The sequence below is a fragment of the Diorhabda sublineata genome, chromosome 9, assembly GCF_026230105.1.
Source record: "Diorhabda sublineata isolate icDioSubl1.1 chromosome 9, icDioSubl1.1, whole genome shotgun sequence".
Lineage (NCBI taxonomy): Eukaryota > Metazoa > Arthropoda > Insecta > Coleoptera > Chrysomelidae > Diorhabda > Diorhabda sublineata.
The window spans coordinates 13,560,552-13,586,131 of NC_079482.1; the positions used below are offsets into that span (position 1 = coordinate 13,560,552).

Below are 25,580 nucleotides of genomic sequence, written 5' to 3' on the forward strand. Positions count from 1 at the left end.
TGATATTTCGCAAATGAAAATGTTACATGATAATAAATTCCATCCATACAAAGTAACATTGGCTGAAGAGTTGTCAGATGACGATTTGACGTGAAAAGATTGCAAACCTAATGATGGAAAAATGTTACAATAAAAACGATCCAAATTTTTTAAGTAATGTTATGTTTTGCGATGAGGCCACTTTTTGTATTAATGGAAACGTAAATCGGCAAAATTATAGATATTGGTCACGTAACAATCCTCGTTGGATGCGTGAATCCCGCACCCAATATTCCTAAAAACAGAATGTATGGGCTGGAATAATAGGCGACAAAATAATTGGTTCTTTTTCATTGAGGGTAACTTAAATGGTCCGGCGTATTTAGATTTATTGGAAAATATTATTATACCTGAGGTGGCTCAGATATTTTCAAATCAAAGTAAGTATTTTCAATTACATTAAGAAAACTTAAGAATATCCCAAACGACAATATTTGGCTACAACAAGATGGTGCCCCACCTCACTATGCGTGTGTGGTGAGGCAATACCTAAATAATGTGTTTTCAGAAGATGGATTGGAAGGCGTGGTTTTATCGAATGGCCCACGCGATCATCCGACATGAATCCTTTAAACTATTTCCTGTGGGATCACTTAAAAAACATCGTTTATAAACCAAAACGTGCCAATATTCAGGAATCAAAAGATAGGATTACCATAAAATGTATTGCAAAGTTTTTAAACTCACATGGCTTGTATTAAAGTAAATGGACAACATTTTGAGCATCTGCTATAATCGCCTTTACTGTATGTTTTCTTAAATTCATAATTTTTCTACTTCACAAATGTGGATCTGCTTCTAACATGATACAAAAATTTGAGATTTGTCTTCAGTTGTTGAAGGTTTTCTGCGCCTTGATTTTTTACTAACTTAATGACAATAGACCTTGTTAGAAGATTTGTATTAGCATATAAATTATCAAAGAATAATCAAATTAAACGAGTTTATTCAATCGTAGCCATCTAACTGTACAATATTTATTGTAACTTTAGTGGAGATACTGTAAATGTAGCTATAACTCCGATTTCATAACATTTAGGTATAGAGTATATTACAGGAAAAATAATCAGCATTTTTTAAGGATTTCTAAAAATACAAAATATATAGGGTGATCCATTTGAAATAACAAAGTTCATTATTTTTACGGAAAAAGGAAAGATCTGACAATAATGTAGATACCACCATAATACCGGCCGCATTACAAGACCCTTCTACACAAAAAATTATAAGAATCGTACAAGTCTTTACCAAGATAATTAAGGCGTTCCATACAAAAAACTCACTCTGTATAACAGAAATAGAAATAATAAAATTATTAGTAAAATATTTAAAGTATACTAAATTCACACTCTCTATATATCCAAAACTCAATCAATAATTTTTACGAGACTATCAGAAATTATTTATCTCAAACTGTGAGTTATTGTAAGAAAATGGATCTTTATTATAAATACACAATTATGCTCTTTCTATGAAGTGACCATTGAGTAGAATAAGAAGACTAAAGCTGTAATTTTTCATATTCTTAAAATCAGTAATAATTTTCTTTTTGATAAACTTCAAGTTTGTCTCTAGTCCTGTTTGATTTTAAGAAGAGGCTGATTGTAACTACTGTTTGTGTAGGAAAATGTTTGTTGTTTTCTTCTTAGCAGTATTTCTGACCCAAATGACTAGTACAAGTTTTTGAAGATAGTAATCTACTTGGAAAAATTGAAAAAATATTCGGCACTTTATACGTGTTTCATAAAAAATTGCGTGTTAGTATTGTGTTATCGAAATGAAGTGAACCGGAAAATGAGATTATATTTAACTGTTGTCCGCCGATTTATATGAATGTACTGAACACAAAATAGGTAAAAGTGATTATCTCGTATGATTTGGACTATTGCGCAAAGGTATAAATTGAAAAAATCAGCTTACAAACATTGCTACAATTGTGTTTTATCAGCTGATTTTTAGACAATATTTCCAAAAGCAGTAAATACAATTAACTATATTTCAGATAATAGTTCTATATTTTGATTTTCAGGATACATGTACGGACAACTTCGCAATTGAATTAGAAATTATTTTCCTACTTTTATATAATTATCAATTATTATTGGCGTACAACTTTAAACAGTATAGGCATATCTAGATATAACTAAATTGAGCATCTACACAAAGTTTGTGACATTTTTTCAACATAATTGTATTAAATTGATCGATAATTCAATTGCGAAATTCATTTTTAAGCCCACATATTAATAATAGTTACTATTATGACCAATACTTTTTCCTAACATCAATAATAGAAAATACACAATAGCAATTTAATTATTTATTATCAAAAAAAATCTCATCATAAAACTGATAAGAAAATTAAACTAAATAAAAAATTAAAGTCAAAATAAAATTCATAATATACAAATAAATACAAATTTACCATATTTTCAAATATTTTAAATGATTGCCTATTATAAGGATTATTTTTCAATCATATGGTAAAAATGTAAGTTTTTATTGATACCAGAGTACAAAGTTTCGTCAACTGATCCATTTAAGTGGTGCACTGAATGAAAGCGAACGTGACGCTAGTTCGCTCGTAAACATAACCTTAATAAACTATTAATATTAATGTACTTATATAAAGAAATTTAAGCAGTGTCGATAAGATCAGGAAGTTAATCACCAGTTTGGCATGGAATTTTAAATGGGCAAATGCTTTTATATGTTCTGCCAAATTTTACTTTTCTTCTACCCAGCCGACTGTTTGTTATATAAACACTCATGAGCACGTATAAATTCTATCTGCCTTTTACTACGAGAACTCATTTTTCGGGGTATCTAGAAAAGTGAGGTTATGTTTTTGACGATCAGCGCGTAAAAAGTAGAAAGTTGGTAAACTTAGACGTCAAAAGTGCGTACAAGCGCAATTATTGTGTGCGTTATCAGAGTTCCTGAACAAGTTGAACTATTTTTGATATTTATGAAAGTCTAGAGCGCGTCATGTTCGCGTTCATTCTGTTGACCGCTTTAATATTTAGATGAGAATAATTATTTACATTCAAATATTACCTAAGTGCTGAAGTCTGTGCCATAATATTTGGTTAAAAATAACAAATATATCCATTTTTATTTTTTGATACAAAGTAATTGGAAATTGTATGAAAAGGCCACAGAAAACTGCTAGTAGCTGAGCTCGATTAAACACTTTCAGTTTTATCGTTTTAAGAATTACATTCAATTGTGTTGAAAATAAGTATCTGTTTTCAGAGTTGAAAAATACTTCCAGTGTTAAAATCTTTTTTCAAGTAAAATGTTTCCCTGAAAAAATAGTAGTGGATTTCAAACTAGAATCAATAAGACTAAAGTGAGATTATATGTAAGAAGGGAAAAAAAGATGCGTTAAGATTTTTAAGAATATTGACTTTAAATAATTTTTTGAACAATTATTGAATATATCATAACACTTTTTCATTTGTAAAGTTGGAAAATATGAATGACGAAGATAATTGTTAAAAATGTTACTAATTTGATACTATTTCTTGTGCAAAGTATTGAGTGTTTAGTGGTTTTAAATACATTAAAAGTTCCTTATTCGCGCTTCCTTCATTCGCGTTTTCACTATTCGTGGTGTAAAAAAATGTAACCCAATTCCTATATTCGCAGCTAAAAATTTCTTTATTCGCGGATTTTATAAGTACGTACATTATAATAAAAGGATTCCAATAGGTATCCAACCCAATATCCATTGTAAATGCCGTCAAATGGACTAATAAAAAAAGTAAGATAGATCTTATAAAAACTTTGCCTAAAGTATGTTGTTAAAAGATATTGCAGACGACTTTGACATAAGCCGCCTTCGCTGCAATCGGTGTTTTTTTAGAATGTAAATAAACAGATTGAAAGCAACCTTATTATTCAATGATGAAGTACATATACATATTTTAAATGTTGCTGTTCCGTTCTATGGTAAAAGTCGCTTTGCTGCTTTGAATAATACAGGCCTTTAAGCTCTATTACATCTGAATCATTACATCTGAATCATATTGGATAATATGGAATGTAATCCTGATATGAATGTTATGGAATGCTGGAAGAAATTTGACATAGTTATCATAAAAGAATCATTGGAAGAACTGAAGCCACACACATTGAAGTCATGCTGGAAAAAACTGTGGCCTGCTCTGACTGCGGAAAGTGATGAAGAATCTGTGCAAGTTCAAACTATGACTGCAAACATAGCCGAAATCGCAAATGGAATAGGACGAGATGGGTTCGAGCAGATAGAATCAAATGACATTCAGGAATTGCTTGAATCGGAAGAAGAAGATTTGACTGAAACCGACTTGGAGAAAATGTTAAATTCACAGCCCATTGACGAAGAGGCTTCAACAAGAACTGGAAACGTGACATTTAATTTGAAAAATCTTAGTGAAGGTTTAAGAATGGCAAATGAGCTTTGCAATTTCTTTATGAACATTGATCCGTCTATGGAACGGCTTTATTTTTAAGAGGCAAATTTCTAATGCGTCTGCTCCGTATCAGTCTGAATTGAAGGAGCTTTTAAAAACTGCCAAGAAAGAGAAAATTACAAAATTCTTCAAACCGTTGCCTAAGCCTAAAGATAATTGAACAAAATGTTCAAAAACTTAGATAAAATTGATTTTTTTATATATTTGTTTTTTATGTATTTATTTATTTATTTTGTCTTGGAACGTATCCCCCCATAATCCCATACAAATTACAATTTCGTATTCACGATTTCTGTATTCGCTGCATATTTTTGGAACATATACCCTGCGAATAAAGAGCTTCTACTGTATATGCATCAATGAAATTCTTAACTCTTACTTTTTTCATATAGACAAATGATGTTAAATCAATATTGGGGTCATTCTGTGAATTTATTAGAAGATAAATATTCAGCAACATCTAGATCTACATACAAAAACTAAGTAAAATATATTTAAATCAGTAACAAAAATGACCTTTTTGTTAATTATGTATATAAAATTTTTATGGTAAATTAAAACGTTTTTGAAAACCAGGAACAACTGTAGCCTAATTTTTGAATATCTATTTCAACCTTTGACTTAACATCAAGATAACTCTAATTAGTGACAACAGATTATGACACAACTATTCATTGCAAATGAATTGTACATTCCCTATACACTACTACGTATCAAATCTGATCCCATTGGTATAATATTAGCAAACCATATAATAAAAATAAGATAAGTAACAATATTTTATGCCAGCAATTAAAGCAATCAATCAAATTTAATTGTGTACTCTGATATCGACTTTTAGACCAAATATACAGTCAAGAATTTGATGAGATCATATCCACAAAAAAATAACCCTAAAGGTGTTGGTCGAGTCATATCGCATCATTGAACCTTTTAACTCGAAAACCAATGATACATTCAGTAAAAATAAATATGTGACAATATACACACTGTCAGTTCTTTATTTTTTTTTTTTTTTGATAGACGAACGACATTAAACGATTTGTCGACGCCAGAAAGTCTAATTTGACTTGTGCTGTAGCACTTATAGAACAATCTGTGGATTTTTAATAGAAAGAAATTCGGCAATATTGAATTATTTGTTTAAATTCTATAGCAATAGTAGTTTATTGCGCAACTAGTTCGGCTCGTGGTATATCATTTTGTCACACTCGTATAGAATATCCACTTTACGCACATGTACAATAAACTTTTCGTATCACCTACACAAGATACTTAAGACTTTATACAGAGCGAAAATTTAAGTATTCTTGTAGATTGTCAAAAATTGCCATTTCATAAAATTAAGAAATACATGTTTTAAAATTTTTTATGTAAATAATTGCAATACTAAATTAATATATGTAGCTGAAGACACCAGTAATTCCTATAAATATACTGGATTTTAAGCAGGAAATATTTTTTGTAGAGGGCTGTAAAACTTTTAAGTTACATACAATATTGAAGACATTATTTAATCGGAAAAATCTAAAATCCACAAATTACTGGAGCGCTAGTACATTGGAAACTATTTAAAGTTTGAATACGAATCCCACTGAAGAGAGAAGGTTCACATCTTCATAGCAAAAGAGCCTTCTCTTTTAGTTATACATCAAGCCTTTAGTTGATAGCTCGTTTAGTTTGTAGCTTATGGAATTTTTGTAGAATACAATGCACATGAAGGAGCTTCCGTTACTATTCGTATCGACACGATCGTTTGCGAAAGCAGATCACGTCTAACCGATGCCTAATCAATCAGGCGTTGTCTGATTGTATTGTAGAAACTGTACATAAGATGTTACAAGAAGATTTAAACATGCAAAAGATTTGCGTCAAGATGATGTCAACAGTTCTCCTACATAAACAAAACCAAATGCAATAAACGATCTACAAGGATTTGTAGTACCGTTTTCGGAGCAAATTTGGTGAGAACATGTAATTACTGGAGATGAGACTTGATATTTGTATAGGACTCGGAGATGCGTAAAGGGGAACATGAGTGGGGAACATAAAAAAGCGAAGATGTCAAAGTTTCAAATGAATACATTGAATATTCACAGCATTATTTTTGTCAACTAACAGTGACTGAAATCTTCTATGTCATCATCCTGGTGTTGCCAACGGCACGCGTTTTATATATATGTTACGGTAAAAGTAGATATTGCGGCAAATGTACATATTTTCCGGTAAATGTGCACATTTGCCTCCTCGTTTGGGTAATGTATATTCAACTAACATTTACAATTTCAAATAAGGGAAATGTACATTGAATTCACAATTGACCTTGTCGTTTTGGTAAATGTTAGCATCCAAAGTTCCTGCTGCTGTGAGTGGTGACAATGTTAGAGTTTCCATTCCGGACGTTGATCGTGGTAAGACGGATCCAAAAAATTTGATTTGCGTTGTTTTTGACAAGAGAGGCGATAATTTTTTTTTAAAACAATCTTATTCTAGGCATAAATTTGCTATTTGCGAACAAAAGTTTATATCATTCGAAGATGTTCCTCAAGATGTTGAGAAATCGGTAAGAGAAATTATAGGAATGCAGATCCTTACTGGTGGACAAGGTTTTAAAAGATGCATCTGTAAAGAAACATGATCCTCAAAAAAATGAAGTTGTAAAAATGCTGGAATATTATGTAATTCCAAGTGCCACAATAGCAATTCTTGCTCAAATGAATAAAACTTTTATAACTTTTTTCATTATGAAATTTTTATATGTCCCTCTATAGTTTTATAAAATTTAATTGTTATAACAAAGAAAAGTAAGTTATTATTATTATTTGTTTGATTACCATCATATTGGTCCTGAGAAACTAGGACGAAAATTATATTTAGAAATATTGGGATCATAACCTACAAAATATTATATAATATGCAAAGAAAAGTGTGTTTTGTTTGGCATTTATATTTTTTAATAAAATAATTTTCGTTATTAAAGCCTTTTGTATTATGTTTATTTATTAAATAAATATTTTTTTACTGCAACAACTTTTTTAATTTATTTGTATTCCAACTTTTCTTAAAACATATAGGTAAGAGTATACATTTAACATAACGGGAAATGTACATATTTTACGGTAAAAGTGTATATTTCCCAAGAGTGTACATTTACCGTAATATATAACAATACACCTACTGATTCATTATTTATTGTGCAAATGTAGTCAACTTATAATCCCGATATTTTCTCCTTTAATTATTTTTATTGTCCAAGATGACGTCTCGTCTCAAAGAAATTCATCATGGCGTTGTAGAGGAAGTCAAAAAAGCCGTAACCGTGGTTCTAAGTGAGTTAAGGATTAATCAAGGATGTTTTTAATGGTATGCACATCATTGGAATTATTGTGTAGAGATGAAAAGAAACTAATATGAAGGTCTATCATACAGTTTTGATTAAAACTTTATTTGCTTATGTTTAATGATAAACTTAAATGCCACACCGCGTACAAGAATCTCAAGTTGCTTATTTCCACGATCTTTACTTTATCCTGTTAAAATTTCCAAAGTAGACAATGAGGATAGAATTTATATCAATCACTTGTTCAACATTTGAAAATTTTGTAAAATATATTTCAAAATAATTATATTGCCTTTTTTTAAATGGTATAAATTCCAAAGTGAATTCTTTAATTTTGTTCTTAGTTCAGTTCGAAAATAAAGTATGCTGATTTGTGCCTGGACATTTCCAAAAAACTTAATTTTAATATAATATTTCTCTGATAAAGTTAAGTTTAATGTTCTTTTTAATTTAATGTGATAATATGTAAAATTCTGAAATCTGAACAGTGTTGTTTCTCAAGATTGTTCTTAAAAAACATTACCACTTATAGGGCTATTAATGGACAGAAAAACGCTTCATTATATTTTTTCTTAAATATTATTCGAAATGAAATACTGTTATCGGCATTATAATCTACAACATACAATGCAATGAGAAATTAAGTTTAAAAATTTATAGAATCTTACTAAAAATATGTTTTGCCGAACTAATTTCTATTTACAACTGTCCAATCCTTACGGAAAACAGATTGTTCCATTTACATATCCGTACATTTTTTATACATTTTTTATCTCAGATTCTTTACCACAGATACAGTTTCCATTGCTAACACAGAATGCTTTGTAAAGAGCTTCAAGTTCTACGATAATGACGATTGCACATTGTTCCCTAAAGTGGATAGGAGGTGAAGAGAAAATTGAGTTACAGGAAAATTCTTAAATATTACTTAAGATAATTCGGAGTGAAAATGATTTATAGATATTTCAGATTTAACAATTAAAATAGATATAATGAATATTCATTCAATAAGCTGACTTTTAAATGCATTATTCTGTTCTTGAGAAGTCATTTAATATCGAATTATCATAGTAAAATACATCTTCAATCCGTTTAGATGATACCAAAATAAAGAAAGGTATTCAGTACAATTGCTCTAAATTGTTGAATAATTAATAAAAATTGAATTGAACTAGGAAACAAACAATATATTTCACTTCTGTGGTGGAGATAGAAATTCTAATATTAACATTTGACTTGAAACAGTCTCATTTGTCGGGTTACTAAATTTGAAAACAATGCAATGTGAAAAAGAGAATTTTCTTCGACTTATCAATGTATGACAAATACAAAATACCTGATCTATACAGAGTAATAATACATTTATAGATACCTTTCTTGATTATTTGATATATGAACACGGTATAGCTTAATTGATAAATCATTATTCGAATCTTCCTGTTACCTAGTACAGTGCCTTACTATTAAGCATACAACAGTCAATAATTTTCACAACATCCAATGCTTATACTTCTCACCACATTTTCTAATAATGAGAAAATTAGGTCACACAACTGTTGGTTTCGATTCAAATTTTTAAACTATCATATATTAAAAGTCATACACTTATCTCTTAGGTCCAGTCCAAAAAACAGAAATTATTGTTCAATTTAAGTCTATAAGACATTGTCTCTATGTCCTTAATGACTTTAAGGAACATTTTTAATAAGTCACTTTTGAGGGTCAGTATTGTCAGTCCCAACCGTTCTCTTTGATCATATGAGCTAGTTCAATAATGAATTTGCCTTCCTTGTATTTTTGGCTGGATTCGAAGGCATGTTCCTGAAATAAATATATATTATTAAAGTACTGATTAAATAGAATATTTAATAAAATTAGGTACGTTTGTGGGTTAGGGAGAAAAGTAGAAAACTTGTTCCCGTGATGTGATAGGAACATGATTATTCGCAATAATAAATACTAATAACTCCAATGGCGACGAGCACCAAACGCGTACATATACTAAATTAGTTGCAACTAAAAGAGTATTATACTACTGGAGATTTGTTTGGAGAGCTCATTTAGGGAATATTTCTTTAGTTGGAACTACTTTAGTATCTTTGAATAATCTTTTTGCTTTAGTCTCATTTAGCCTTCATAACATCAAAACCGTGTAATTGTATCATTTTAGTGTGGTGGAAAGTGAGTTTTTTGTGATATTCCCTAAATTATAATAGGCTTCTAAGGACAAGAAAAAGAAAGGACAATACATCTCAGAGGGTGACAAGGCATTGTTTCTTAAAGTGATGAAACCTCATGTTGGTGTTATTGAATAAAAAAAATGAAAATAATATTATAAAAAAAGGAAAGAGAAGTGCTTGGAACGATATCCATACTGATTTTAATACCGAGGCCAACAATGAACAAAACGATAGATCAGTTGAAGGTTTTATAGAAGTACTAGAAGAGAAAACAGTTGGTGAAAATAAGGACTATGAAATTGAAACGACAAAAGCTATTGTTGAAATGATTGTTAAATTTTTTGAAAGTGTATCATTTGTGCAAGATGATGACAGAGAGGTGAAAGATGTATGCTTTAATTTTCATATCAGCATCGCATATAATCTGACAACCCGCAAAAGGGCAAGCTATTTCCCTAGACGGTGCCTTCACTTCACAGATATGGTTTTGGCAAGACTATGGCGCTGGTTCGTGATTTCTTCCCTAGCAAATTGATAAGCCGTTTCGGTGACATCCGTTGGCCACCCAGGTCCCCAGATCTTACCCTTTTTCTTTGGGGGTATTGGGGTGTACGAAACAAATTCGGCGACAAGCTCTGAACTGAAAGAAAATATCGTTCGTGAAGTCAATGGCATCTCGGCGGCACTTCTCCAGCGAGTATCAAGAAATACCGAAGCCAGGTTCCAAGAATGTGACCGACGTAACGGCCAACATTTGAACGATGTATTTTTTAAAAATTAAAACCCGTATTTGTCTACTTAATATTGATTAAAACTAAAAATACAAATATTCTCTAGTTTTTTTTGGTCTTTTAATTTTAAATCCTCATTTTGCCACCGGACACCTGTTATTTGCGTGGTCGGCCAGGTATTAAACGACTCAGTTCACTTCAGTTGTGGCAATGAATTTATGAAGGAATATTAAATCATGATTATAACAATATTATCAAGTTCTTCTTTAACTATTTAAAACGTATTAATCTTTGAACAATTCGTTATTTTTTTTGTATTTTACATCACTTATATCATTTTATCAGCACTACCTATTTAATACAGAATACGATTTGTGGACGACCTGTTGATTTTGCATTTTTAGGGTATAAGGAATGATAATAATTAGTGTTTACATGTATTTTACAATGTATTTTAAGAGGATTTTGTAAGCTTTCAATCTCTACTATGATAATATGATGAAATATACAGTGCTTTTCAGATAAAAGTATCCACCTTTAATAACTTTTGTAATACTGGTATTTAGAAAAAATCCAAAAACACGTCAATTTATGTTGGAAGGGGCAAGCATTATGGCTCATTTAAACTTACTGGAAAAGCCACCCCCTCACCCCTAGCAGCATCCCCTTTATTTTTTTAAATTACTTTTCATATTTTTTATGTAAAATTTGGATACTCCTCTTTGAGCTGATTTCAAAAATGTATAATACTTGTAGGTTAAAGTGGTTAGTTTACTTTCACCTTATTTGCCTGTACTAAAATGGGTTGTACAACAGTTCAAACTCTCTAATCTTTTTAACTGTGCTATTTATTATGAAGTTACAATAAGTGTTCAAAATGAGTACCATTCACTTCCATACAATGGTATAATCTATTTTGAAATGCCTCTCTGACATTGCTTAATACGGCTGGATTTAATTGTCGACATTCATTTTCTATCCTCTCTCGTAAATCATCCAGAGATTCTGGTTGGGTAGCATAAACTTTTGTTTTTAAATACCCCCATAAAAAGAAGTCTAGGGGTGTTAAATCCGGTGACCTAGGTGGCCACTCCATCATCTGCCCCCTTTTACCTATCCAACGAGTGGGGAATGTTTCGTTTAAAAATTGTCGGACAGGCATAGCATAGTGTGGGGGAGCTCCGTCTTGTTGAAATACCAGTAAATCTTCGGAAAGGTTATCATCATTTTCTATTATTGTTGTAATACGTGGGTCAACCCCTTCCCTGAGTAACTCAAGATATGATTCACCATTTAAATTTCCGTTGATGAAGAAAGGTCCGACAATGTGGTCACCTAGGATACCACACCAAACGTTTAACTTTTGGGGATGTTGTGTATGGAATTCACGCACAATATGTGGATCACTTTCAGCCCAATATCTACAATTATGCCTACATACTAAGCCATTTAATGACCATGAGCATTCATCAGAAAAGCAAATATTGTTTAACAATTGTGGATTGTTATTGATAATTTGCGTCATTGATTCGCAAAACTCTAGACGACGATCAAAATCATCTTCATTCAACTATTGCACCAACTTAACTTTGTATGGGTGGTACTTGAATTTATGTAGAACTCGGAAAACTGTAGAAGATGACCTACAAGTATGATACATTTTTGAAATCAGCTCAAAGAGGAGTATCCAAATTTTACATAAAAAATATGAAAAGTAAAATAAAAAAATAAAGGGGATGCTGCTAGGGGTGAGGGGGTGGCTTTTCCAGTAAGTTTAAATGAGCCATAATGCTTGCCCCTTCCAACATAAATTGATGTGTTTTTGGATTTTTTCTAAATACCAGTATTACAAAAGTTATTAAAGGTGGATACTTTTATCTGAAAAGCACTGTATGTGATGGAAAAGGATTTGTTAAGAAGCTATAACTGATGTATATAATCACTTTTAATTCAATAACAGAAAAAAATCACTAAGAAAACTTAATTAACGCGATAATTAAAAAAATATATCAGCTAATAGAGAATAAAATGTAATTGATCGCAGATAGGTATTTTTCATGAAAAAACGGAAGAATATCATATACCGAGTGGGCATAAATTTTTCCTTTTTTATAACCCATAGAGCGTAGGGACCGCGCGATGCGAGGAGTAGGGGCTAGAGCTTTACACGGGAACGTCCTAGTCGAGGTTGCTCTCGCGCGGTTCCTCGATTCTCAATGATTATTAAGTCATTAGTAACTGTCTATTTCGATCGTATTACCACTTACATAATATTAATCAGTGCTCAAGTTCCAATTCAATTAAATCATGGCAAGTGCCACCAGTATTAATACAGTAAAATGAGCGACCACGAAGCATGAGAAGCGAAGAGACCGTTGCGCAACTAAACGAGACAATCCATAGTTGCCTACACGCAAGCGTAGCTTGACATGATGCAAGACAACGTGCAATACAATGCAAGACGCAATATTTCTTGTTCAAAATCATACGCAGATAAAGTTCGGCTGAATTTTGATGCAAGATTTTGAACTTGCAAAATTATCTGTTCGGTGCCATTTTTATTACGTGCATTTTACAATTGGAATGACTTTCTGATCTGTTGATATTACATCTCTCGCCAAGGATTTTTTAGTTAAACTATGTTTTATTTTCATTAACAGTTTTTCAAATATTTCTTCATCGATTTTCAAATAATTTGTGTACGTTCGTGTCTATTTTTATAACTAAACTCATATCTCCTTTTGTTTCATCTAGTCTGGTTCACCATCGCCTGGGCGCTCTTTTCTGTTCGTCAGACTCCAATAGAGAGGTAGCAGCAGATTATTGCCTGTTATGTACTGACCCCTTTTTTCTTGTTTACTTTACCTAGCTTTGTTATTTTAATTTATAAACAGTCCACAAAATATTAAATAAAATTTGAGGTAAGGAAATTGTTTAATTTCACTTAAAGAATTTTTATTAGTGGTAACCATGATGCAATGGCAAGAGACGTGCATTATGCCAAGCGACATGCAAGATTGCATTGTATGCATTGCATGTAATTTTTTTCCAGTTGTCTTGTATCATATCAAGCGGCCTTCAGCGATACGTTAGTGCAAGACTTGAAACCAAAATAATCAAATTTCAAGAAAAATCTTCGTCAATACGATGTACGAGCATTTTGGAAACTTTGATAACCTTTTCGTTCACGACGATGCCCACTTTTACTTAAATAGGTATATCTATAAATAAAATTTCGAAAAAACCCTAAATTAAAACACCAAATACCTATACAGTCTCCAAAAGGGACGATTTGGGCAGTAATATCTTAACAGGTGTAAATAGCCCCTACTTTTTTAATAATGCACGCGGCAATTCAGTCTGCAAATTATGCGAATATGATACGAAAACTTTTTCATAGTTACATCATTTTGGGATTAAAAAAATTGAAAATTGATGCAGCAAAATGGCTCAACCTGTCGTCATACATCTAGCGACATATGGTTTAAAAAATGCTCCCAATCAAATTGATCTCGAGCACAGAAAATATTCCACAACCCAGACCTATCTCTAGCTGATTTCTTTTTATGAGGTTTTGTTAAAATCCAAGTCTACATCAATAAACCAAGAACAATTATTCTCCATTCCATGTTTTTTATGTTAAATAAGAATTTTTAAGAATATGATGTGTTTTCTTTTGTTCATAACAATCACAAAAGTGCAAGTACTCTATACAAGATATCACATAATATACCAATAAACTGGTCCAAGAATATGAATTGAAGGCGTGCCAATATGTCACAGGTATTCCGATATAAATTTTCATTTTTTACCATAGTTCCCAGTTTTATATCCTTTGATCAATGTTTCTTCAATTTAGTCATCCCTTCCAAAAAAGATGATTCATCATGTCTTCAAAATAAGTATTCATTTCATTGTTTATGCCTCTCATAATTTGTTTTAGATGCTGTTTGGTCTCTGGTATGTTGTGATAAATCCAGGCCATTGAGTGTGAGTAAACGCGGCAGGTATCTTTTAAAAGTGTCTTCAAAAATTACGTGAAACTAAACAGAAAAATTTATCATAAGACAATAAAAGTTGCCAAAGATATTTATTATAATAGGAGAGTCACCAATTGTCATAATGTTAAAGAAATGTGAATGATCTAAGAAATAAGGCTTCTTCATTGAACATAATCTGTACTTCACCTGATAACCTTAATAATTACTTTGAGAATGAAGCTAAAAATTTATCAAATTCTATAACTCCTTTTCATGATCCGCTTTCATATCTCCCTGATGTTAATGCAAACTTACACAGTTTCTTCTTTATGCCCGTAGTTTTAGCAGAGCTTCGCAGTACAATTAATGACATCAAAAATAAATACTCATCCGGAACTGATGGACTTACAGGTACATTAAAACTGTTTTCGAGTCTGCACCATTGTACCTTAAATCACCTTAACACTTTAATTAACATTTCATTTCAAAATGGCACTTTTCCCAATTGCCTTAAGAGAGGAGATAAAAATTTTTTATTAAATAACATCACCATTGACTTCGTTGAATCTCTAGAATTCTTAGGGCTTGTTATGGACAATTCCTTGAAATGGGAGTTACATATTGCCGCCTTATCTAAAAAATTAAGTTACTCCTGTTTTGCCCGGAAATCAATGTCTAAAGAGCTGAACTTATCCACCTTCTTAACAGTTTGTTATGCCCTTATTGAGTCGCATCTCCGATATGCCCTTCCTTTTTGGGGTACGTGTGGCGCGACTCAATATGAGCGAATCTTCATACTACAAAAGAGAGCTGTTAGATATTTTCTCGGACTATTCCACGTTCAGAATTAGTTAAGGCTCAATATTTTACAATGCAAAAAAATGCACAATCGCTTGCCAATTGAAATTAAATCGATATCATCTTTTCCCGCATTCCGCAATAATTTGAGGGCATATTTACTGGAAAGTGCCTTCTACTTTGTAAATGACTTCTATTCTGAGAATAATATTTAAATTCTTCTGTTCATTAAAATTTTATTTGTATCTTTATCTAGTTATGTTTATGTTTGTTTTTTAGTTTTTACAAGCTTTTGTCTACAAATTGTAACAATTTTTTGGTAATCATTCAAAATTGAAATCACTATCCAACATCATATACCGTGATTTTTCCAATTGTTGCGAGTGGAGAAGCCTCAAATGGATGTCCAGAACGTTCAGTATCTTCCGTGATTGTACGACCAGAACGATATTGAGTAAATCACTTTTTTGCCACTGAGGACGCAGAGATTTATCAATCTAATTTTTGGTGTTTGTTTTTTCCATTTTGTTTGTGATCGGACGAAATTTCCTTTTTTTTAAACTCTGAAAAAGTTTCCAACCAAAACTATCAAATACGAACTAATTGATGCACTCGAAAAGGAAATTAATATAAACTCGTATTTCATTGTCTAGTAAACAAATGCAATAATTATAGAATAAAACACTATCTGGAATCTATTTATAGAAAATGATTAAGTCTCATTGAATAAAATTCACATACAATGATCTCAAAGCAGCTGTAGAAAACCAACAAAAAACATATACGAGTAATTCATGTAAGAAAACCAAAAGAATGACAAACTAGAGATTTTAAATAATATTGATAGAAATATATTTTTGGACATGAAATAGTACAATATATAATTGAACTTTTAACATAAAAGGCAATTCCAGTATTTTGGAATTTCTAATGTATGCTCTAAATTTGATAAAAATTGTGTCTTTATTTTGTTGTCTTGATAGTCAAATTTAAATATTTGTATAATAAAACATATTGTTTTCAGAAATAGCGGGTGTTAATATTCATTTTGTTTACAACTATAATAAAAAATTGGTCACCTTATCATTATAAAGAATATTCACCTTTCAACAGTTGATAAATTCCATTTTTTAAACTAGCTTGTGGAATTATCTGTGATTAATGACATGAAAAATAATAACTGTTGAACCAGAGAAAATACATTATTCACTTTAAATGCAAAATCCACTCATTTGAAATCAATAATAATGACCGAAAAAGTTGAAATGTTTTATTAAAAAATTTTTAAACCGCACTCACATGAAATTATTTTTTTGCAGTTTTTGCAAATATATAAGTAGATCTTACTGAACTCATTGTTTACACTACCACTACAACAACACTCACAATTTCTGTCTGATGCGTTTCGATAACCAAGTTATCGTCTTCAGAGACTCAAGTTAAACAAAACCTATCAACCGATTTTATACTAAAATTTTCCACCAATGAACCTTCTCCCGCGAAAACTATATCCAGTGGAAAAGCTTCTTCACATTTATTCCTTAAGTACTAAACTATAGAGTGGATGGGAAAAAATAGGTCGAAATTTTTCTTGTTTTGCTGTTTATATAATTGAATTGGTTTATAAATCCAACTATACATTAAAACAATTGTTGGGTAATCCTAAGGATAAAGTACCAAATTTGGAAAAGAGTGGATATGGAATTAGCTTTAATGATTGTGAATGATTGTGTCGGCAGACTAAGAGATCCATTAATATCCGGTTTAAGAGCACATAGTTCATTTAAAATATGGACGGACTGAAAAATCGAGTATGGCTTAGACCACACTACGGTTAAACTAATACAAGCGGCCGCACCTGTGGTTTTTTCCCGCGACTGATTTTAAAACCGTGATTTGCTACAAAATGCTCGCGGGTAAAAACCGCGGCAAAATTTGTAATCTATAGAACTTGGTTGACGCGCACGCACTGGCGTAAACGCGGGCGGTTTTTTGGTCAGTATTCGGTAGACCGTAACAGACAGGCGCTCCTCTGGTAAAATACATTTGCGAAATTTTGTATCCATGAAGGTGATGTACGGACGCACAATTTGTAAAATCTTATCGAAGCTGGCTACTGACATCCTATAGTAATTAAAAAAATTATCAGGATGGTCTCATACTGCTACCTTGAAATCCATCTTCAAACTGCGGGTCGTTTCGCGATTGTAGCGATTAACCGCTTGCTGAAAAAAATCGTAGTGCGGCCTCAGCCTATTACCGATTATGCTACCAGTCATAATAATAATAAATAAATATAAATAATGTAAATTTGTTAGGTAATGTATCCAATAATAAATTGTTGGATTCATTTGGAAGCATTGAAATTATTAAACGTTAGAACAGTTTAAATAAGGACAAAGAGCCTGTTCCTTACAGCACACTCAATAGTTTAGTAGTTAAGGAACAAAGAATCATGCCGAAGGTTTTCCCAGGAATTATTTCTCAACGGAGAAGGTTTAATAGTGGGCATTTTTAGTATAAAATAGGTAGAGAGACAGTGTAATTGCGAGTGTTGGTGTAGAGGTAGTGTAAACAGTGTGTTCAGTATAAATATCACCGTCTCAAAAAAATTCCAATTTAGTTATAAGTTGATCACCAAAGAATTTGAAGCAGGTTTATTTTCATTCTAAAATTAAATTAAAAATCAGACTTAAAGGGTGATCTATTTCGTCTCCTCTCCTGTTTTTCCACATAAATGATAGCAGAAGAATGTTACAATTTGGGTAGAACATTTTGCTCTTCCTGAATTTTAGTATCAGATTGGTGCAGTGCTAGTAATCGGAATACTGGAAATGAAAAAAGAAAATCACCTAATCATAATTTGAGAATCACATCATAGTATCAAAATATATCGTGGCGAACAACTTGCAGGATTAGATACTTGCGTTTAAAAAAGTTAACCCCAACAAGATTTGGTGGATACATTGGAGGAATCTGCAATATCATATGATATACCCAGTGAAAAAGATTTGTCTGAGTTTAACAGACGAAAATATTAGAAAAGTTCATGATCTCGTGTTGCAAAATCGAATATTATGCAAATAATTGAAGATAGTGATCTCGCATGTCGTGTATGATATAATTTTGCTGAACTGAACATGAAACACTGCACAACTACAAAGAAAGTTGTCTTGCAAGAGTGTTAAAAATGGATGGGTCATCACTATCATGTAAAGATCAAAATAGTATGGAGTGAAAAAATCAACGTTCACCACCCCCAAGAAAATTTAAGATGTAACCTTCAGCAGTGATGGTCATGCTAATCGTATTTTGGGGTGCTGAAAGTGTATTTTAGTAAATTACCTGCTAAAGGGAGCAACAATTACAGGTGTGTATTAACCAATTTAGTTCCAAAATTACGTTAGGTGTTCTCTTCCATCAGGAAAACGCACCCAGCTGCAGATAGGATTGCAACATCTTTGACAGGCTCCAAATGAGTTCAACGATTATCGGCTATTTCCAAAACATGAAGAGAAATGGGTAAACCACAGTGGAGACTATATTGAAAAATGCAAATGATATGCCAATTGTGGGTCGGGGACGCAGCAAAGGGATCGCCCTCTTATATACTATAATTGTAGAACGTCGCAGGCCTAGAAATCGTGCCAAGAACAAAAAGTATGTAGTAGAATGAGGATTTGCAAAAAAAACTGTCCATGTTTATGCATATATTTGTCACGGAATTCACCAGCTTCCAATAACACCAGTTTTTGAATACTTGCTGTTCAAGCTAACAATACAAAAACAAGTTCATATCTACAAAAAAGTCTCAATATGTCGATGACTATTTAAAAGAAGGCGCAGATGACGCTGTAAGTCTTTATTTTGACATACGAGTTTAATAAAACAAAATTTACAGTTATTGCCGACAAATACTACGAGTATATTATTGCAATTTGTTAAAGTAATTCGAATAGATATTGTCCGATTAATCTAGTTGTTTAACAACACAATTCGATTTTCTATATAGAATAATATTCTATTTAAATTGAAAGAAATCGTTTATTGTGTCAAATAACAAAATGTCATATTTATGGCTACCTTTTTAGAATGTATGAAGTTGTACATAATTGCAAAATATCTTATTTTCAGATGATAAAAAGTCGCAAAGTTATGAAAACCAAATAATGAAATAGTTGTTTTTAATTAGTTAAACAAACTAAACCTATAATATCGAAATTCGTTTTGAGCATTTCTATTAACTTAGGGGCGTAATTAATATACACTACATGTTAGTGCATTCAGATCCTCAACATTGCCGATTTTTGTTTAAAAAACTTTGTTTTTCAATTACCTCCATAAAAAAAGGGCAAAGGATTGAGATTTGAAGATCTAGGTGCTTATTCAATAGGTTCCCTTCTAACCTAACATAAACGGGGAATCATCAAAAAAAATTTTAATTAATTTTAATATAACGTTGTTCTTGTCTTAGTAATATATAATGCATTCATAAAATTGCAGTTTTCTATAAGGATAATTCACCAAAAATTTCTAGAGGAAACATGTTTAGAAGGATGTAATTTATGTGCACCTGACAACTGGCTAATTCAAATATCGTTATAGATGATCTTGGCAGGATTTTCTTGAAAATAGTAGACCATTCTCAATTTCACTGAGGGGAATTTGTTTTGCTTTTCCTTAAATAATATATAATACATGATAAAATTACAAATTGAAATTTTGAAGTAAAGGAGATTACACGTTTGGTGGAGTAGTTTAATAACTTTTTGGGTGAACTCAGCAATGTGTGTTGCGATAATAACTACTTTTTGAAGTTTCTTTAAAAATCAGAAAACGTCTAGAAATTGCAATGAATTAATTTGGAATAGCTATTTTATAAATATAGAAGCAATTGGGTCTTCAATTCTTTTGAACACGTTCAAAACGCAGGAATGCGTTTAGAAGAAATTTTCCTTATAGACTAGGCGCATGTGCGGCCAAAAGAAGAAACACTTCCAGAGGAAAGAAAATCCATTTCTGACAACTGATCTAAAACTATAATAACAGCTCAACGGGTGGCTTACAAAAAACTGCCGTCGAGCTCACGTGGCGTGGCAAACTCATGTCTAGTAGAATTTTCCAAGGACGACATTTATATTGAACTAGCGCTTTCTGACGTGGCTTCGCCTGCGATATGCATCCTTTCAATTTAATAGTATTAAATTATTTCTAAATTTTGAATCCAAATCCGTTAAACAGTTTATACATGAAACGAAACGTTCAAATAAAGAATCTTTGGAGGAAACGACGTGAATGCGTTTGAATTTATTAGATGTCAATCAGCAATCCGAATCTCATAATGTATCCAATCCAATTGAACCGGCTATTGACAGTGGTACCATATATTAAAAATTGGCATACTCATCATTCTTCCTCGAAACCACCACTTCCGAGGGTTCATGCCCAACAACTTAGTTTACGATTCTATAAATGACATACAGACTTATTTCTTCTTTTTCTGTCAATCTTCTGATAATTGTCTTTTTGGAGGTTATTAATTCTCAATTATTTCTGTGGTTTTTTGTATATAGATATATTTTTGTGGTCTTGATATTTTTGTTTTGTAGAACGTAGGTATTAATGTCGATGGTTGTGAAGCACTATTTAAAGAAATGGATATGTTCGAAAAGAAGTTCATCGACGTTGAAAATCGTACAAATCGAACTGATAGTGCAGAAAAGGAGAACGTTCATTCGAAAATCAAATTTTGTTTATTGGAACGAATAATTCAGGTAATAATCAAAGGAAAATAACTCATAATTGACGAATTTAAGGAATAAATGAAATGGAAGTAAATGAAATTAGTTTACAAATGAAAGTAATTTATTATAAAATGGCGCCACTATCATTCCAATGAATTTCATATATTGCCAGCACAGTTCATGCTGATTTGAATTAAAATGAAAGCTGTGAACGAATTTATATTGAAAATTAGCGTGTCCCTATTCTTCTTTGAAACATTAATGCACCACTCAGTAACCTTCGTTGGCTCATGCACAACAATTTAGCTACAGATCATTACATGTATAGTTTATGATTCCATAGAGGACATACAGACAAACATTATTTTTCATATTAATATAGATTTACAGATAGAATTGAATACACTACATTCTCCGAAATTGCACATGGCGAAGAAAACCCTACCGGTTTTCTTCGAACAAACAATATAAAAACAAGTCCAGTGCGTCTACTACATAAAGAACCCAGCTAAACCAAAACGAATCGATTAGTCCAACTCCAAATTCGGATTAAAAGAAGTCAAGATTTCGGTACAAAAATTTTCCAATAGGCATTAACCAAATCAGTCGGACACGTCTAGGCGCGCAGAGTATATATTAAACAAGGTAGAAATAACCAATCTCTTCTAACTATAAGCAGTTTAACAGAATCTACAGAGAACTTTCAAAAAGTTATTCAAATGCCTGTTCCTTCTTCAATTGATTGTCTCAAGCCATACCTAAAGCTAAGCAACAATATTAACCCTTACAACAGCGATAGGTAATATTGTTTCACAAATTATTTAGAACAATTTTATATTCAATATTTATATTATATTTATATAATCGTTACGAATACCACTAAACAATCAAATTCGAATAACAATCGAAAACAATCTATTATCATCCGTAACTTGACGTATTCTCAAAAAACCATTTAGCTGCACTCTCGTAATTTTTCGCGGATTACGTCTCGTTAATTAAAAATAATTGATAACTTTCCAAACTTCTGTGATATTATAACAGAATAATATATGCGGAACTTCCGTCTATGTACTTGTTCTATTTCTTCTTTATTTATGATACGCTATGGATGTAAACAATTTATCCGTGGGAAACCTAAAAGATTTGGATTTAAAATGTGGTCTTTAAAGTTGTCTGGATATCTTGTTAACTTCGACCTATATCAAGACAAAGAGCCTAACTCAAACGAAGAGGATGGCATTACATTTGGAAAGTCTACTTCGCCACTACTCCGCATGCTCAGAGAGTTTCCGGAAATGAGGAAAAGTTTGCCATACCAACTTTATATGGACAACTTATTCGCAAGCGTAAATGTTTTGATTTATTCAAAAGAACAATGTTACGGTGCGACCGAGACGATGAGAGCCAAGAGAAAAATATTTCATTGTCCAATAAAAAACATTTACTAGAAATTTCAACAAGGGATATTTTGCCCCCATAATTAACAAAATTAGTTGGATAATTTTTCATCACTGGTTAGATAATGATATTCAGTCGCATCTACCTCTAGCGGAATAGTTCCTTTAATCCAAATGAAGAGGTAAAGAAAATAAACGAAACGATGGAATTGGCTTATTGATATTACATTCGAAAATTCTTGGATAGTTTACAAAAAATCTAAAGGCAATTCATCCCAGCTTGAGCTCAAGCGCATTATTATAATGTGGTACCTACAGCATTATGGTGTACCTTCGAAAGGTGCGGGTCGTCCAGCAATATCCAAAAGCAGCGTGACGTTGAACGTAGTAGGCGATAATAGTCCGGGAGCCGGCAATCTCAAAAGACCCGTGATCCCGGAATTGCAAAATTTTAATATAAATCGACAGCTATAAATTAGAGGAACAAAATGCACTTAGCATAAGTTGGCCGAAAGTATGAAAAAAAAAACATAATTATTTAAATTATATATAATTATTTAAAAAAGCAAAAATGTTTTCCCGTCATTGCGGATTTCAATAAAAAACGGTCCATTCGATAGGAAATTTTTTGAATTAATGAAAAAAATCGGCTTAACAATTTTTTCCAGCCGGAAGGCTTAACTACTTAAAGGGTATGATTGGGGGTAAAATGCCCCCATCATTCCGAGAAACTTTTTTTTAATTTGCTTGTTTTTATGTAAATTTTAAAAATATTGTGGTATACGTGCCTAAAAACGCCGGAAATATCGCGCATACCAGTTTTATTGTATACGAACTCGATTCTCATCAATGGCAATAAACCTTAAATTACATCATTTCACTCTGTAATAAGTGTACATATAACAATAAAAAATGTTATTTATATCTTAAATTTAAAGTTATGAAAGGATAAATAGAATCGAAGGAAATATAGGAAATTTATTTCCGAGTTCAGTTGATTAAAATATAATACAATAAACAATTGTTTATACTAAAGCAGAACATAATTATTATCATTCATCTAAAATATTATCATAACAATTATAATGTTTTTATTCTCTGATTCGTCACATTCTTCATTATTTTCAGGTTGACTCAGAATTTCTTCAACTTGCCGCTGGGCCGTTATACCACAATGGTTCGTGTTCATGATTTTCCGTGAATTGCCATCCACATACGGTTGGATCATATGAACCATACAATTTATTGATACAAAATGAAGAGTATCAAAATATTTCTGAGCACTTGAATTATTTTTGAAGATCTTTGCAAGTACAAGTGACAAATGATAATTTTCTAAAGGCATGATGAAATTTTAATTCTAGTAACATTCCGCCATGCTGGAAAGCCTTATCACAAAAAATTTTACACACAATATTCGTACATAACATGTGGCAAAATGTTACGGAACCAAAATTCAATTCATATGATCCCACCAAATGGGGATTTATATAAAAATTTTGCAATTCCGCGATCACGGGTCTTTTGAGATGGCCGGCTCCCGATATGATAAAAAGGCCAGGTGCAGGAGAAGGTTGTTGTTCTAGTGGACGTACGATGTATAAAAAGTGAGACGTTGGTCTTTGCGTTGATTGTAATTTGATATACCATATCCTATAATGCTTTATATTGCAGTGCAGATATTTATCGTCTTAAGATGCGTAATGAAGACACTCTTATTTTTTATATGTTTTTGTAAGTTATGGAAATGTGTTAAATAATAAAATATTCTTAAATGTTCAAGAGGTATCTTACTTAAAGGCTAATCGTTACCATACGTCGGGCTAATATGGGTTAATATCTAAATTGAGGGTTTTTTATAAAGTGATGATGTAGACAAGTTAACCAATCAGTTTTTGATATTATACAAGTTCAATTTTTTAATTGAAATTAAAAAAATGATTTGTTGTAGTTACGTACAACTTCACACATAAAAATAGAGAGACATCAACGATGACAATAAATCTCTAAATTAAGATTGTACATTATTATTTTATGTAAAAAATGGATAGTTCAATCGGCGGATCCGAGCATATAAAAAAATTAGTATTGGAACTATTTCATTCATTTCAAACAACAGATTTATAATGAATGTAATGAACATTTCAGTAAAATATCAATGTATTAACTGAAGTTTGATTGCAGTAATCTGATTCTATATTTGAAAGTAAAACAAAAATACTGACTGAAGGAAATGAAATTTAATATTTAGTACCAAGATGTCACTGATTACGTTAGACGCAATTAAAATTCACCTTCTTACTAAAAATATAAATTATTAGTTTAGAAGCAATACGATTAATTCAGGTATTATATGGGGATTGATAAAATTTTAACTTACATATTTCCAACCTAAGGTGGTTTTACAGCATTCGCAATAAATATCGGCGACTGCATGAAGTCCGGTGAGAAGGACTCGTTCTTCAGCGGGACCGCATCCTACATTTACACTAGAAGAACATAAAACACATAAAACAAAAAATAGAGATAAGCACCATCTTTTTCATATAACACAAAATACAACAATTGATATTTATATTTCTGGTCTAACAATGAAAAAACAAGAATTTATGAGCGAAATTAGTAAGATAGAAGAAGTAGGATTGATATTCTTTTTCATGCATAGTCAATTTTAAAAGCACTTTTTCCACACCGACTTAGGTGCTTCCAAAATATGCTTTTTAAACAAGAAAACAACTTCTAGTGTCAAAAATCGTTTATTATCCATTGTGCGAGAAGAAAAAAAATTAATTCTTTCCAAATTAGAGCTGTATGGTAGGTGAGTATCAACTCGTCTTTTTGGCTGATTAAAAATTCAATTATTTAAGCAGCGATATAAAAGTTTGTATTGTCATAAATAATGATTTGCTCT

At 31.6% G+C, this 25,580-nt stretch overlaps 1 protein-coding gene across 1 annotated transcript in view; it reads right to left on the reverse strand.

Moving 5' to 3' along the window:
• Window positions 1-4,059: 4,059 nt before the first annotated feature.
• The window catches only part of LOC130448715 (protein yippee-like 2), a 249,952-nt gene continuing 228,431 nt past the window's right edge, over window positions 4,060-25,580 (reverse strand). Inside the window, exons 6-8 of the mRNA XM_056786196.1 lie at window positions 25,050-25,158; window positions 6,594-9,657; window positions 4,060-6,477 (exon numbers count right to left, since the gene is read on the reverse strand). Coding sequence (XP_056642174.1) covers window positions 9,568-9,657; window positions 25,050-25,158 — 199 coding nt within the window. The 3' untranslated portion in view covers window positions 4,060-6,477; window positions 6,594-9,567. The remainder of the gene's footprint in view (window positions 6,478-6,593; window positions 9,658-25,049; window positions 25,159-25,580) is intronic.